This window comes from Ciconia boyciana, chromosome 1 (assembly GCF_034638445.1).
Source record: "Ciconia boyciana chromosome 1, ASM3463844v1, whole genome shotgun sequence".
In the NCBI taxonomy this organism is placed as follows: domain Eukaryota; kingdom Metazoa; phylum Chordata; class Aves; order Ciconiiformes; family Ciconiidae; genus Ciconia; species Ciconia boyciana.
Genome location: NC_132934.1, coordinates 200171097 through 200189009, shown reverse-complemented (window position 1 = coordinate 200189009; position 17913 = coordinate 200171097). Strand labels below are relative to the sequence as shown.

The 17913-nt window shown below is 39.4% G+C and overlaps 1 protein-coding gene across 1 annotated transcript in view; it reads right to left on the bottom strand.

Moving 5' to 3' along the window:
* XPO4 (exportin 4) overlaps positions 1-17913 on the bottom strand; it is an 84194-nt gene that overhangs the window by 45269 nt on the left and 21012 nt on the right. The window contains exons 2-4 of the mRNA XM_072850515.1: positions 14518-14623; positions 10643-10784; positions 10274-10412 (exon numbers count right to left, since the gene is read on the bottom strand). Coding sequence (XP_072706616.1) covers positions 10274-10412; positions 10643-10784; positions 14518-14623 — 387 coding nt within the window. The remainder of the gene's footprint in view (positions 1-10273; positions 10413-10642; positions 10785-14517; positions 14624-17913) is intronic.

The window sequence follows — 17913 nt, the reverse complement described above, 5'->3', positions numbered from 1 at the left end:
AGCTGTACAGCAGACCAGCATACTGCTGATCAGTTGCTAAATACAAGCTTTCCCATTTTAAAGAAATAACTATTGATTTCAAGTGGACTATTTCTCATCTACAGTCACCACCATCACACATCATGTATGATAAAAGCAACATTTAGCCAGTGAAAAACAACATCACCCTTTGAACTCCAGCAAAATGCAATTTTGCCAGTTCTATACTAAACTTAGAAATATTTCTAATTAGCTCAAACATATTAGTATTTTATTTCCAAATTTCTGCATAAGCTATTTACACAATAAGTATTTTTTATTTAGAGGAAATCCAGATTTGATCCAATATAAAAAAATTAGTGTAGGCTAACACTGAGTTTTAAATCCAACATTAAAAGTTCTATATGAAAATAATTAATCTGGGGGGGGGGGGAAACACCAAACCAAACCAACCAAAAAAAAAAACCAAACCCCACCCCAAACAAAACACCCCCACCCCCCCCCCAAGTTTGGCTCTAGAACAATGCTTCAGATAAGAATACATGTTTTTAAAGGAATAATGCAAAGTTGCCAGAGAACACTGCCCAATTTAATTATGTGCCAGGAGATGCAGAAGTCTCACAAGGCTCTCTAAATACTTTAAAATGTAGGCTTTTATTTTATGCTTGAATTACTGACACACTGATACTTTTTGGCTCAGAGAAGCCATGATGTAAGGACTTCATTAGTTGCAATTATAAATCTGTACAGTTTGATGCTCTATAACATACTATGATTATCATGTAGTTTTAATGATTACAATAGTACAACAGCCTGGCTAAAGCTAAGCTGCTTCTGCTTTATCATGCAAAGATCTTCACACCAAGCCACCATCCAGATCACCACAGGACAAGCAAGGCAGTGATACAGACTACCCATCACTTGCAGTCAGTTGCCAATTATTGGAAAATCAATCAGTAAGTTCGAATGACAGGTAAGGAGCTATAGGAAGAAAAAGTTTGTTCCCACCTTAATTACAAATGGTTAATATTAGCTGAAATAATAGACATTTTCTCCTTCCATCTTCTCCAGTTTGCTTATATGGTATATAATAATTTATCCTTTCTGTTTGGATAGTAATGTGCTATTGCATGATAAAAGTGTGTTCCAGACTTTTTTGTGTGTTTTTCTCCTGATTTCAAGGAGAAATTCAAAAGGAAGGTTAAATTTTATGATTGATGGTACAGAAATCTCTTCAAAGATGTAAACAGCAATGGATGCAGCTAGGCTGACTGAATCTGCTAAGAGCCTGATAAAGCAGCTTGAGCAGCGACCTGCCCCCCAGATTTCAGTAAGAGCTATTTCAGGTAGTTCTGGCATCAGTACCTGCTTTGAGCGTGAAAGGAGAAGAAGTGTGACGTTAGTAGATATTTACACACTTTATTCCCTCCAGCAGCCTAGCGCACAGCAAACACCAGGGCACACTGCATCCCTCCACTCTCCTCCCTCCCACTGAATTCCCAGCATCCTGCCAACACCTTCACCTTGGTATTTTGATACCTGGGGTGCAAATCCTGCCCCATTCCCTCACCATCCCACGGGCACTGTGTGTACTACAGGCACATCCATGTCACACTGCATCTGCGCTTACCCCTTGCATCCATGAGGAATTGTAAGTAGACCCGTATATCCAGGTCATCAGAGCAGGAGAAGACCCAAGATAAGATATTGGCCAGTAATTTAGAACTTACTGCAACAACAGGCTGAGAGGAGATTGCTTGAGATTGGTTTCCTTGAAGGTAGGTGCCAACCCCCAGGAGTTTAGCTTACAGACAAGAGCAAAGGAACAGATCAAGACCTGTCCTTTCAATGTCAAGCATTTGCATACAGCTGCATACAAAACCACCACTGCTTCCCAGAACTGCCATAAGACTACAGGAATTTATATAGATTGTTGTGCACAGCAGCAAGATTGACATTTTCATATGAATGTTAACAAAATAATTAGCATAAAAGAACATGTGCCCTGCCATCTCTTGAACTCTTCTGAATACACAGTATTATCTCAGAAACTCTGAATAAAGCTTAAGTAAACTTTACTAAAAGTAAAATTTTACTTTCTGAAAAGTAACTTTACTGAAAGTTACTACTAATATGTTGAAACACATCTTTTAAATTTACTTGTATGTTTGGTATGAAGTACCTCAACACAATGCAGGCTATTAGAAGAAAGACTTCAAAAATCTGAAAAACAACATAATTTCAGATAAACCAATACAGTTGTGCTCTGTGAAATAAAATTACTTCCTTCTACACATAACAGAATTGAATGCACTTAATACATGTAAAGTTCTAGGGTGGAGGGGTTTTTTTGTTCTTTTGTAGTGTGCTTTTTTTTTTTTAAGGTTTTTGCCATGCCACAGAAGAGATTAACAATCCGATTTAATAATACCATACAGTAATAAGTAGAAAATGCACGTGATTCTGGGCATCATATTAAAAGTCAGATCTGAATGTCTATTGTGCAGTAATGCCATTAGCTTCATACCAGTAAGAGTACACCTCTGAACCTAGTTTGACTCACTTGCTAGCAATTTCACTAGTTCTGCCACAAGTACATACCCAAACAATAACCCCATCTAACAAAATAAAATACTTCTCTTGTTGAGAGCGGACTGCCTCTGAGAATAGCTTGGCACTCACCCCAGTTAGCTTTATTACCAGGAATAAACTTCATGAAAGATCGCTATACATAAAATAGACTCTCAGCTGCTCAAACAGAAGATCAATGGGACTTGTGATAAGAGATTAACTTGGCAATCAGACACCCAGTAGTAACATCGTTTTAGTGGTTTTCTTTTTAAATTACTCTAATAAAACACAGACACTACAGAAATACCATGCACCATTTTAACAGTAAACAACATTTATATAAAATTCATAAAACTCAGATTCAGAAGGTAAATGCAACTTATTCCTCCAAATGGAATGTCCCCTATAACAAAAGTTAAAGCCATAATGTTTGAAGGGATTTCACACTTGTGCCTGGACTGCCCATGGAATAAGTGAACTGCTTCATTTGAGGGTAGTTAGGTTACAAAGCATCTGAAAGGAAGAAGAGTTCAAATACAGCTTAGGAAAAAATGGACATGTGGTACACCAGCTCCAAGGCAGAAAAGCCAACAGACGAAGCAGAATGAACTATAACACCAAAAGTGTTTCCTCTGTTCTGAAATTCAGAGCAGAGATACAGCTAGGTTGTCAGAGACTTTATTAAATAATTTATTTTACTACAAAACCTAAACTATCAAGCAACCCCCCTGCCTTCTGCAAGTGTAATTTATACCTACAGAAAAATTAGTAAGTATATTAAAAAGAATAAAGGTCTCACCTGAATAGAGCAAATCATAACATCTACCCTGTTACGTCAGATCACTGCCAGCCTGAATACGCATTTAGAGGACTTTTTGTCTCCATCTGCATAATGTAAACTCTGTTACTGAAACCAAAGGGAAGCCTCAAGAAGCATTTAATAATATCCCTAAACCAGCTAATTTTAACTTGCACAAGAGCAGGAAAAATGAAAGAGTAAATCTATCAGAGGTGGAATTTGCTGTGCTGCTCCTAGGTGATAAAACTCTGTAGTGAGAATGTGTCAAAAGTAATTTTATCAAATAAATTGTTTAAAGCAAGGCTTCCTTTTATAAAGGTGGTAATATACTTCTTCCCTAACCTCCTTGAATAAGCACAGTTGTATTTGCTAACATTTTCAGAGTATCTAAATCCCCAGAATGTAAGCTGCAACTCCAAGTGGAAAGGTTAACAGGATGGTCACGGGACCAAAATAAATACCATTATGTACACAGAGTAACTGGGGCCACTCCAGCTTTTCAACTTGTGAGTATTGCAATGGGGTGCAGGGAGGGAACCCAGGAGCTGAAGTAGTAGTTCCCAACCAAAGAAAACCAGAATATATTCTGAAGAAATATAAGCAAGCACCAGGAAGAATCCACTGGATTTTATCTGTTTGTTCCTTCCCAAATGAGCCAACTGGTGGAAAAAAGCTGTAGAGCAGGGACAGGATGATAGGAATAGGACCCACAGCTGCAGTTTTGTGCTGTCAGCAGTAAGGGACTGGCTAGGCAGCGCACCCCTTTCCTCCCATTCCCCCTCTGCCACCGTGCAAAGACAGACGAGCAGCACCAGGTTAACACACCACACCTACAGCAGCACAACAGGCAAGACCCTGCTTCCCTTCCTTGGGGGAACCAGGCAAACCAAGGAAGGGAAACCCCCAAGGCTGAGCTGAGAAGAGAAAACCAATTCCTCTGCGAATCACTGGGGGCCACAGGAAGATGATCTTGTGGCATGTGAAGCATGCAGGCTTTGGCCAAAGAGAGAAGGGAAGTAGCAGCCTCTACTAATAATGGAAGAGGTCCAGGCAGAGTTTGCTGGAGCTTAGGGTGCAAAACATGCTTTTCTTTGTTTCTCTAGGGACAGGAGAAGTTGTGATGCAGAAATCGGGAGGAGGAAAACAAGTAATCTCATAAAAAAGAGTGAAGGTCTGAAAACCATTTATCTAGAGGTAACATATCCTTCTCCAGGTTCTTGTCTGAAAGGCACCAGTTGAATCTTCACTCCTACAGTAGCTACGTGAATGAATCCAAAACTTTCAATTAAATTCAAAATGATGAATAGTAAGACTAGCCATGCAGCTCGCCATCAGTATCACCCAGCTTTAAATATACATCATCCTGGCAAGTGCTCTTTGGTGGTCAGGTGTCCCCTCTCCCCACACTTTTCCCAGTACTCATTCCAGGTCCTTCTTGCCTGCCTCTGCCTGCCATACTGCCAAATGAGCTGCATTACATGGCTGTGCTCCACAGCAGATCTGCTTAAAGGAAAAAAAAAAAAAAGGTTAGGAGGGAGAAGCCTGTTTTTAAGTAGATTCCCACACAGATCCAGTTTATTACTGAACATATATATTCAGAAGGGTAGTACCTCTGAGAGGAAGAGGGACTAAAGATCAAGCAGCTACGGTCAATAAAATTCTTAAAGAGGCTTTTCCCCTGAAGCCTGTTTATTTGTGTGTTACCACAGTAATAAAAGAAATACAGGTTTGACACACAGAAAGGCACCATTTCTTCCTTCCCAGTGAGTCTCTGAGGTCTACAGGTGAGGGCCTCCACACCTGTACATCTCATTAGATGGCAGAATTGAGGAAGAGTCCTGGATGCCGTACATAGAACAGGGGGCACACATCTCTCCCCTGGATCACGTCTCCTCACTTCCCAGTTCTGCCTTTGAAACTGTAGCTCTATTGTAAATGACAATACTGGGAGCTATCAATTTCTAATATTAAAATTATTAAGCAACTAAGCTGGAGTCTTGCTGTACTGCATCTCCAGTAAAGTAGGCTCTCTTTCAAAAGAAAAATCTGAAAGCTTTAAAAGTCACCCTGGTTAATACAACTACTAAAACAATACTTATGTTTTAAAGTTCTCTTACATTTCTATTACTGAGTTTTAACCTCATATTTGGAGTAATTTCTGGATCCCTAAAATTCCCAAACCAATCTTGTAACACACTAACTTAGGCCTTTATAGAGCACTCGTCAGCATGAAGGAAACAGCTTAAATATCCTGGTTTACCATCTGTTTTTTATACTTAACATGTCTCAAGGGCAGTAAGGTCCATAGGTCACGGTAATAATTTTATTAGACCAGAAGATACAGCTGAGGGTAGAGGGGGGAAAATAATATATACGTGTTTATCAAAATGTAAAAGTCATGAGAGCCTCTCCAACTCCTACCTTTCCACATGAGACAGCAACAGCTAGACAGGGATCCAGAAGTAAAATTCCTCTTAAAGAACAGAAATAAGAACCATAAATGCTAAATAAATGTAACTAGTTATCTATGCAGCCATTACTATTGTTAGATTAATTTCAATGAAGATGAATGCCTAGAGTTCTGCTTATTAATATTTCCCACTGTTCAAATGAGATCCATCCACAGAACATTCCTCAGCAGTTTTAGGTAACCTGAAGCATCTGAATCTCCTCTCTAACCCAACCATGAACATTGGGAAACAGACCAACAGATTTACAGATTTTAAGAGAGAAGGAACTGTTAGGATCCCAGAGCTCTTTCAGTAAGTCTTGACAAGTCTTCTTGCATATACAGAAAAATTTAGGCTTCAGGTATGGAGCTTTATATTAGAATACATTCTACTTGTATGTGTTGTAGATCTTTTAAAAAAACACAGCTTCTGTTGCTTCCCAGTCCCATGTCAGGTCTACAGCAGTTGGACCCCTCTGCATCTGCCTACCCATATTCTGGAAGAAATCAAGGTGTGACCCATATCCTAGCCCAGTTTTAAACAAAGTCCATCTGATTGTGTTCACATGCAGACCAGTTCCTCCTCCTGGGAATCAGTCACCTTAGCTGCCAGGATTCCTGTCCTTCTGGCAGGGATGAAGGACAAACGAAATCCCTCAGCTGTGCAAAAGCAGAATATTCTAACACAAAAAGAAAAGGCCAAGAAATTGAAGGCATTTATAGTTGAGAAGAACTCGGCCCCCAGAATTCTCCAAAATCTTGAAATCAGTGATAGAAAACATGTATTTAGTATTTTAAGAGTGGCCCATGACACTGTGTCCACTGCCAGAGGCTCTGTCCCCCAGAGATGAAGATTTTGAAAAGAAATCCTGAAATTGCTATTGGGGGGAGATTACAGACTCTCCTTCATGAGCAGGAGGATGGCTTGTACCGATGTTACAGGAGGAGCCAGGAAAAACAAAACCAGGAACTGAAAAGCTAATCCTTGTCCTCCCAAAGGATTACTACCTAAACTCATTTATAAATTAATACGCAGCCAGACCCTCTATAGTTTGCCTTCCATTCTCAGACAGAGGTTTCTTCCACGAGATCCATAAAGGTCCATATGGCAGAGAAGTGGCAGCAGGAGCCAACACTCCAGGTTCAAACCCTGGTTCTAAACATGCATCCTTCCCATCCCTGTAGTATTACCTCTCCTTAGTGCCCTGTTATTTCCTTAACATGTACACTGTGTTCCACTATTAAGAGATTACTCAATACTAAACCCATCTTTTTCATCTCCTGCCCACTTTCTTCCTCTCATCACTATTCCTCCCCTTTTCTTCCTTCTAATCTCCTTTTCATTTTTTCATTCTCAACAGTTCATCGATCAGTCTTGCTCCTCAGTTTGCCACAGCATTACTCAACATACATTCAAGTTCCATCCTCAAAATACATCAATTTCTAAAGATATTTTTAACTAATACTCAAGAAGTTAAGATATTAAGCATATAAAATCCTGCAAAAGGACACATGCAAAAGACTTAGTACCATCTACATTCGCTGTTCTCCTCATTACACCAACCTTCAGGACTTGACCCTGACAACATGTTACTGAAAAGTCCCAAAGATTTTAATAAGCATGAGTGTAACACACACAAAACTAGTACAGATGTCTGACAGGAATGTCTGACAGCAGAGAGGAGAAAGAAAGTGGAAAGCAGGCAAGAGACCACTTTGCTTTTTTAAAAAGAACTTTCTCTCAAACTGCTGTAGGAAGTCATTATCAACAGCTAAGAGCCATGTCTGAGAGCTTTAAACATTTTTAAACATGAAGTGACTTGCTGCTGACTCCATATGTTATTTCTCAGCTGCTGGAGTGAACCTCAGGTAGCAAGACACAAATGGGTGGGCAGTAGGCCAGAGGAAACATGGAGCAGAAGTCTGGGAAGGATACAGAAAGGAACCGAGAGACTCCATAGAGAATTGGGAGTCACAAAGGTGTGACAGACTCCTGAAACTTTAGTGTACAAGGCTGGAGGCAAGAGTGCACATCACATAACGGGAAAGATGTGTTAAAAAAGTGGAAGGAGTCAGGGAGGCACAGAGGGCTGGAAAACATCTGCTGATCTCTACCAACACCCATATCCTAGCCTCCTCCTTGACTTGGGTGGAGGCATGTTTTTATAAATAACTAATATAAATACCTCTCCAGTGAAGTGCAGAAGCACCTGTGACACTGCATGGCACTGTCCTGACAGCACAACTTGGGTCTTGAAAGCTGTACCACTCCCTTAGCTTCATACTGTACCCTGAAGCACCCTTTGCTGAGACTCCACATGGCAGCAAGGCAGCAGCACCACTGTGGTTCCACATGGCCTGATGGGCATGGCTGAAGACCACGGACACTAGTAAAAACACCCACCCATATTTGAAAAGATAAGTAGATAATTCCTTGTATGAATTATTTCATACAACCTTTCAGAGTTATTATACAAGCCCTGAACCCACTCAGAGCTCAGTTGTGGCCATTACTGTGCTAACACACAATTTTATGACTGCTTATTATTGTGTATGCCCAGTCCTGGGTCACATCAAGCTGTGCCAGTACCAGAGTTTCTCTTGCAGCAAAGTCTCAGAAGATTACAAGAACATTATTATGAATGAGAACTATTTTATAATATAAAACCTCATACATACATGGGAGCATGTGTTTATAACCAGCCTGCCAAAGACTAACAAAGATATACTGCGCCTTACAAAAAAAGATGTTCCAGCAGCATGATGTGTCATTTTTTACTAGTACATTGTATTAGCATACCAGAATAGAAAGCATCTTTATCTACTAAAGATGTTTTAAATACCCTTCTTAAAACCTGAGCACAAATACTTTGGAAAAACTATGGAGAAAGTAATGCTTGTGAAGAGGGGTAGATAAAGGGAAATGAAAAGCTGAGCCAAACTTGGTCTCTGTATGGTAGCAGTGAGTGAAACTTGGTGGAGAGTGAAATATCGTCCCTTCCCCCAGCCAGAGCTCCTCTGCAATGTGCTCTGTTCTGCAGCAAGCCCAGGGTGATATACTTACAGCTGGCAGTCCTAGCTTGCTGTACACTGTGTTCAGTGTAGCGTGTCTGTGTATTAGTGTATGCACAGAATACAACCGCAGAAGTTGGACTGTGCAAGAGTTAGTTCAGAGAGGACTTCTCTGTCAACATCCAGGTTTCTATTTACTCCACTTTTTTATCTTTATGGAAAGATCATATAAACTACACAAGCATACACATCAGCATGGAAAAAACTTGAAAATTTCAGTTGTAACTCAATTTTAATAAGACGGCTATGTTCCCTGGAAAAAAGCATGAACTTAACGTTGTTCTCCTAAAGAAATACCAATTTCTATTCAAATTATGCCCAACCAAAAAGGCTGAAATGTTCTCCTTAGGCTAAATAACAATGAAATTAAGGTTTAGAAGTGTGAAATTAAGGTTTAGAAGCGTAACCGAAATTTCCATACCCTGGGGGGGCATATCACTTATGCTCAGAGGTGACACACTATTTTTAGGACCATGACATGAGCTGCATTACTTCTGGTACATTTTGATCGAATTTTCAGAGTTAAACATTCGCTGCTCACATCTAGTACAACTGCTGGTCTAAATGCTCAGCAATGTTAGGAGTCCGTTCCCTCAAGCTTTGTTTTGTTTGAAAAAAAGCTTCAGTTAAAAGTTTCAGCATGGAATCCACATAATCTTTGATTTGCATTTGGTAGGAGAAAAATCACCTCTCTTTAATCTCTAGTTACATGCCTCTATTATGACCTATTCTAAACTTATCTCCTGGCATAGCAAACGGAATTTCGCTAAATGCATAGATAGATATTGGACACCTTGTTTCCACTTTGAGCTCAGTATGGAAGGTAACACTTACCCCTAGTAGTATGACATTAAATCTAGAGTAAGTTTTGTATTTCCATTCCACGTTTTACTTCCTCACACCCCTTTCTCTCCACCTACCCGTCTCCCAGAGAACAGCAGAGGCCTATGCCTCTTGCTGGTAGCCTATTCCGACAGCTGAGCCACAGGAGTGTGCAGCACTGCACAGATGGAAGGGGAACAGAGTGTGTAGAGAACCTGCCAGCTAATGGAAAATCCATTTTGGATCATGCTGTTTTATTAAGGAAACCCAGAGAAACAGGAAAAAAAAAACCAACCTGTCCCATCAGTGACAGTTAAAGCAGCTATTGAGAGAAACCTATTCCCTAAGAAATATGGTGTAATTGTGTATCAAAGAACTACACATACTACTACTAGTCCCAAAACATTCTTACTCAAAAATCTCCAACTTGGTAAATGATTGCTTGAATAGGTATCAACTTAATTACTTATTTTTATTTTTAGATAAGAGAAGTATACAAGATTTTATAGTCACTAAGTATATACCTTATGCTGCTGATACAGATTGCTTAAATTTTGAAGCAGAAAATAACAAATGCTTACCACAGTGGGGTTACCGCTGCTGATCAGCTGGCTGACTTCATGAAAAATGCTTTTGCAGTCGATTGATTTGTCTAGTGATCCCCGTTTCACTATCACCGCTACTGCTAATAGAATCTGCTCCCGAACGTACTTTTGAAGGCTGTAAACAACATTGCAAAAATATGTTTGCAAATCATTTTGAGCATCAATGTTCAATTAAAATTTTAAACTCATTTATTTTTCAAACATTTTGTGTGAATTCAACTAAGTGTTAAGAATGGAAAACAAATTATTGTTGAAACGTCTTCCACTGCTACCCTTGGAAACAAAAGGATAACCCAGACTTTATGCAGAATCCTACATGTTCATAGGTATTTCTTCTGTACTTACTTAGGCCTTTGTAAGACATAGGTTAGAAGGAATGTTCGCAGTGACTCGATGCTAGTTTTTTCCAAGAGAATCCATTCCCTTACAACTGCTTCCATTATCGCTGTAGCAGCTTGAAAAAGGACATAGTCCACTTTACTAGTTTCTGTGGGGAAAAACAAAGGCAATTTAAGTATCAGAAGACATACATGTATTTAGCTTGTACGTATTTCTAACAAAAAAAAATGGAATTTACTATTAGTTAATTTATTAAATGGAATTTTGTTGCTATGAAATCAGACAAAGAATTTACACCTCAAAAGGGAGCAGAAACCAATAACCCAATTATCAAATTGTCCAATATTATTTGAGTCAGAGACTCAGGGGAAGAAAAGTTGGCTGCATGAGGAGACTGGCCAAAAATCAAGAATAAGAATGCTAACACAACTGTGGAACAAAATAAAAAAAAAATGACAGATTTAATGACAATACATTAAGATATGATTAAATTATCAGGCATGCCAGAACAGAAGATTCTTCTATCATTTGTGTGCTTGCCTTTGGAACCAACATTGCATAAAGCTACATGTATTTTATGGATGGTAATGAGAAGCAAGTCCACTTACACATAAAGATAACATTTGTGTTTAATTATTACAACACAAGTTTTACCAACTACTGCATTTAAGGTTTTCTGCATTATGTTCATGCTTCTCTATTTATCTTGAGGTAATAAAAATATAACTTTCTAACAAAGTGTAGGAGTCACTAGCCCTTATTTGAATATCTGATTGCTTTGTACATAGATGCACTAAGGAAACTAGAAAGAGATGTAATGGAAAAAGGTGACCGTTTGTGTGATGCCAAAATATAATTTATGGAAAACCCCCAGAATTTGAATTTAATTTATACGATGATAGAAAGCTACAGAGAATTTTTTTTTTGTTCCTTTGCTTTTAAAAATTTTAACTTAGAAATAGTAGGTAGTATCTCAGTAGCCAATTTCAAAACATTCTGAGCTCTGTAGGAAACATAGAAAGCATTTGGAAAAGGTGTAGCCACAGGGTGGCAAAAGCATAAAATATGAAATGGTGAAATAAAATTCCTGAACAGGAAGCTGAGTTTGAGCTATAGTGGGTGGATGTCCTGGTCTATGCCAGGACTAGAAAAACTCGGTTTATTTGAGAAAGCCTCAGTCAGTGGATGATGGGCTTTAAATAACTACAAAACAAACTTTCTTTCCCTGATTATATACACAGGAGCTCATAATATATATATTTTTAATATGCAAGTTCTATAACCAAGATAGCAGCCAATTTGCTAAAATGTTTTTAAGTAATTTAATCTGGCTCCAAACCTAAACCCTACACAGGTAAACATGCTTAAATCAAAACAAACCACCTTTACATCTACTTAGCTTAATTTGGAGACACTTAATTAAAAGATTAATGTGTATGTGTAACACACACATAGAAATGAGCCAGATTATTCCTGCATGGGTATTTTAATTCTGGCATTTTCTACCTTCTGGGTCTTTGGCTTTTCAAACTGTACAAAGCTCACACAAAAAGAGAATGCTATCAAAAAAAAAAGAAAAAAGAGGATGGAATTTCTCGTTTGCGTCAAGTGCAGATGCACAACTGCAATCATTAACAGCACAGACGTCCAGCACTCGGTGTAAACTTATAACTAGTCAGAACACCATTATCCTCTACATGAAGTTACTAAAGAAAGACAGGACAAGTTTTGCCAGTACATTTAAGAGCTATAAGCTTACAGCAGAAGAACGTAGAGCCTCATGCTTCCTGAGTTCAACTCCAGGTTTCTAAAGCAACTATATGGTAGTGGCTGTTCCCCTTTTCCTTATGCTCATCATCTCTATTGCTCTCCCTGTATCGCTTGTCCACTCTTCTTTCCACAAACGCCATCAACATTCTTGTTATCTCTCTACCTCCATCCCAATTCCTGTCTTGACCCTTTTTTTTTTCTGTTTCTTTTTAAACTCATCTGCTCTGATCCTCTGGTTCCTACCCATTCGCACCTGCACGTATACTTTACACCTTTACGTATACACCTTCAGTATACTTTAACTCTTTTATTCATCATGAACAGCTTGTTTCCCTTCCCAGTTCCTGATTTCATAATCCCTGCCTCTCCCTTCTCACCTCCCAAGTGTTAACCAGCTGTTCTTTCTGTCCAGACTGTACAAACACTTACTCATGAAGCACAAAGTTTTGGGAAAAGTCTCTCATTTCCAGGTCTCAGCATCACAACTGCCTACTGGAGAAGCCACTGCCAGGGAAAACCTGTCCCATGTGGAAACACGCTGGTTTCTCAATGGTGATAGCACATGAGCAGTTTAAGGATGCAACATTTCTAGACATCCAAGAGGTGTTAAAAACAGGATCATATTCCTTCCAATCAGCCACATTTCAGAAGAAAAAAAATGAAAAATGTCTGCAGTGATATTTCATTATTAATGCTAAACTGTATTCCCTTCTTTGAGAACAAGATGCAGTGATGTATCCCTTAGCACAGACAGTATTACTAGGTATTTATTTCATAAATTTCCATTTACTTCTGAGTAGTGAAAAGTAAATCACTTACGAGACACCAAAATGTTCTGCAAAGTTACTTATGTTTTTTTTTTCCCCACTTAAAATTCTCTAAAAATCAATGTGAAAATAAAAAGCATAAATTTTGCAGACCCATAAAGCAGAAAGTTTGGTTACAGTCTTCAGGACCAGATGAAGTACTAATATAATATACTACAAGAAACTCATTTGTAGAAAAAAATTTTGGTTGGGGAGTGGGCGTAGGAAAGGAACCACAGCCTGCTCTATATATCAGAGTATAATTTAACAACACAGTAGTAGGCCTGCAATATTGACATCACAATATTCATGACTTGTACATCTCTAATCCAGTAAATTTAGAAGTAACTATTAAAAAAATTACTGTGGAATTAATTAAGTATGAAAATAATAATATTTTAAACATAATTCTAATATTTTTCTGTTCATTCTGGTAAATTATTTGAAAGAAAAGTTGCTTTTTGTGGTTTCGGCGTGTGTTCTTATCCACAAATTTCCATGTTTTCCTCACCAGGTTTTGGAGTCAGCTTTCACTGAAACTTCCCCCTTGCCTCCCCCCAGCACTCACATCTGGTAAGTACAGTGGTGCTGAGCAGGAATCTTAAATGCTTACTGCTCCTGCAATTTTCAGATTATTTAGCTGCCAAACTCTAATAAGTCTCTATAGCGCCTGTAAAAACAGATTTGTTTTTAAAGACTTGTAACACAACCACATTTACAGCATTTCCATTAAAACCCAAGAAATTTCTGATAAACGGTGATACCTACCTATCTCTTTCCTTTCTCCACAGGTATAATCCCACAAAACTTTGAATCAATACTCTATTGCTTCTACCAGGTGGACAGACACTTTTCTAACTTTTTTTTTTTTTAAACACAACAGTTGGGCTGTTAGCAGCAACTTACTGAGACATTCAACCTGAAATAAATTCTCACCATGAAAAAAGTTCAGCACCAGTGCAAAATCTGGAGAAAGTATATAAAATTCCATCATTGGTTGATTCAATGGGAAGCATCAAGCCAAGCAATCACACTACAGGCAGTTCTACAAGCTCCACAGATTAGACAGTATTATAACAATCATGTAGCAGAGGAAACCTGAATCTATTAAATCAGTTTAGGAACTTAGCTACATGAAGTTGCACATTGCAGACTTTAAGGCTGCCGGAAACAAAACCAAAGGGAAGCAATAGGCTTCATGCTCCATCAAAAAGTGTCAAAACTAATGTTTGTATTCCCACCTGCAGAAGAACAGCACAGTTACAGTTATAAAAATAGGTACATGCTTAACTTATTAAAACTTACCCAAAATGTGTTTGCAAACAGCAAATGGTGATTTTGATTTTCTAAATGATAAGAATATGTGCTCGGCATGTTGGCGTTGTTCATTATTGACCATGGAAGGTGGTGCCTGAAAGAAAAGAGGAAAAAACCCACAGTTATTCAAGTACTAAAACCCCACCCCAATTGTAAATACATATGAGCAATGTCATGAACTTATAAATATTTGCCTTGTTAAACATCAAAACCAAGTTTCTCTTGGTTAAACTGCCTGTTCTTTCTCAGTCATGGCCTCTTATATACCACTGTGTATTTACATTGTGTACATCTTAAGTGTGAATATTGAGACATCAGGCAGACAGTGAATGATTCCAAGTATTGTGTTCCTAATGACGCTCCTGAAGAAAGATAAGTCAGATCTATATTCAACCCAATGCTTTTTCTACTCAAACCAAAAAATTCAAGGGATTAAAAAATCATGACTATGGATATGTTCTAAAATAAAGTATTGGCAGTAACATACTACCCTCTAGTGTTTCACATTAAAGTTGACATCTTAAAGACTGAGTGAGGGCTTGAATTTGAGAGAGGGATCAGCTTGTTTGGGGATGGCTACAGCGGTTCCCCAGCTGCCTACGCCCATCCTCTTACATACCCATCCCCTTACATCTTGGGTACCTTAAACTGCTCAGGAAGCACCTGCTGCCCCACTACTGCTGAAAGCCAGCTCCACGGTGGTTTCTGCCTGAAAATCAACTATAGGTAAAGCATGAAACTAAGCATTAACCTGGATCATTGTGAGGTGAGATATCACCTACGGAGCACAGATGAGAGCTAACTGCCTGTATTGCAGCCTCACCTCACCGAGCAACCCTGAGATCCCCCCCGCTGTCCCACAAGGTGGAAACAAGCCTGCAGAAAACATCGGCTGTTCACAACACCACGCTGCTCTCCACTTTTGCCATTAATATTCTCCAATTTCTGCTATTTGGGATTTATCTGAACAAGCACGAAGTACTCTTACAGGGGACTGATACCACAAAGCAGCGTAAGCTGAACTGATGCGCCTTTGAGAAAGGAACATGCACGCGTAGAAAGATTGCATTAAAACTACAGAGCTGAGTTAAGGTGACAGAGTGGGTTATTGAACTGCAGCTGAACTTCCAAACTCGACTCCTGTCCCTGTCAATCTGAGGAGAACATATGTGCCACGTATCTTTTGGTTTTGTTTTGTACCTGCTGCTTTGGGAATAAAAGCACGAAGACCTTGACACAAAACCCAAGGTTTTTAACCTAAGAGAAATATTTTCCAGTAAGTAAAACATATCAAGTCTGATTTAATTCTTTCACCCTTGACAAAGCACAGACAACAGAAGATTCAAATAAAAGCTAACACCACAGATTAAAGCTGCTGCTCCTCAATCATTTCTTCAGTAATCTGACTAAATGAAGCAAAGGAAAGCAGATTGCTGATCCTCGGATCAAGGGGGTCCTAATGAACAGCTGTGCTCCTTCTTACACAGCAAATTTCTGACTCTCACAACTTTTCCAGTGCAGATATTATGACTGCCTTAGGAAGGGAGAAAAAAAAAAAGAAGTGGAAGAAGGCGGCTGCAGAAAAGCCTCATGGATGCAGAATAAATGCTCTGTCACTTCACAAACCTGCTCTGCTACAGCCAGTTCGGGGCAGGACCTCCCTAGATAGTGATTTGAACATATACAGGACAGCTCAACCTTACCAGCTCTGGTGACAAATCAGTGTTTGTCCATGCCCCCTTCTGGGTAGGCGGCAGTACATGTTAGGTCGTGCACACATGTAGATGGCAGCATGCCTTCAGTTCAAGTCTGTCTTCCATGTGCTCAGAGCAGCATCTCAGGGTCTAAGTCAGCAGGCTGACACAGATGCACACACAGAAAAGCTTTCGGATATTTGGGGCATTACGCACTGATGAACAACTGACACAGAAGTAAGCTCCATGGCAGTACTCGAATCCTTCCAGGACACTGAGCTTCAGCGAACTCCAACCCAAAGCAGAAACCCAAACTTTTAGTAACTTTTAAAGCAAATTTAAACTTATAAAGAAGCAGCCTCACCGAACTGGGGCACATGACACTTCTGTGATAAAAACTCAACTCTCCTGCATGCCATCAGCATCAGCAGGAGCTGTTGCCAACCACCCATGCTTTCTGCAGTCTGAAGGACAGTACTTCTCTGTGTGGACTCTAGCTATATTCACTGCAACACAGCCAGCTCTACTGAATGCCAGAAGAATATTTGGAATGGGTTATCAAAAGCACAGGAATGACCTATACAGGAACAGCTTGACATGCACTTCAGTCAGTGCTATTGCAAATAAACCAAACCAACCAAACAAAAAAGCAGTCCACACTTTTTTCCCCATTCTATGGGTAAGCATTTCTGCAAATGCGCAAAGAACCAGACTGGGGAAGCGATCACGAAAAAGCATCCCACCAAAGGCAGGTTATTTTCATCTGGATCAGTCCCCTAGCCTGGTTCACTATAAGCCAGCAAAGAAGCCTGTGCCAGCACAGTATAGGACATTATGGCTGGTGACAGGCTGCGTTTTCAGCACCAGTTACCATTTAAAGTGCATTTAATCCACAGCCTGTTGTTGTGCAATGCCACGGGAATACTCTGAAGTCTTAAGAAACAGCAGCTTCGGTCAATAAAGTTTCCTGAGAACTAAGAATCAAATTTCTTGAGACAAGTGACTTATTTTAATAACTCTCTGCTACCAAAAGGCGAGGTCCCACTCCTCTCTTGCTCTCACCTGCATGGTCTTGTCACCTCCTTGCATTATCCCTTCTATCAACTAGGCAACAACAACAACAACAAAAACCAGAAAAGGGGGGGAGGGAGGGAATGAACACTCTTTTGTTACTTTAATAAGCATCAAGAAGTCAGCCAAGTGCCAGAGCCCGTGCAACAATGGGGAGAGAAGGAATGGCATGACATTGCCCTTTCAGCAGTACTGACCTTGCAGCTCACAGCTCTGCAGTCTCATGAAGTCTCACTAATTACAGCCAAGTTAGAAGGAATCCTTTGGGTGCAAGTGACAAAGCACAATATTTTGCAAGTCTGGGGTCACTTACATTCACATTCTTAGAGCAAGAGCAGCAAATCAGGGCTACCTGATCTTGAACTGATTTTGCATTTACAAAGCATATGTGAGTTTGTCATATAGAAGTCACATCTATTTTCAGTGTTCTGTAATACTTACGAGCACTTTCAGGGACATCAGCAGCAAATTATGGCACCATTAAAAAGAGACAGAATTAAAGCTTTATGGGAAATACCCTCTTTATGCTTACAATAACTAGAAAAGAGACCTCTACCTTTACGTTATTTTAACTCTTCTACTTCTCTGAAGTCTGATTACAGAAGACCTTTGGCACCGT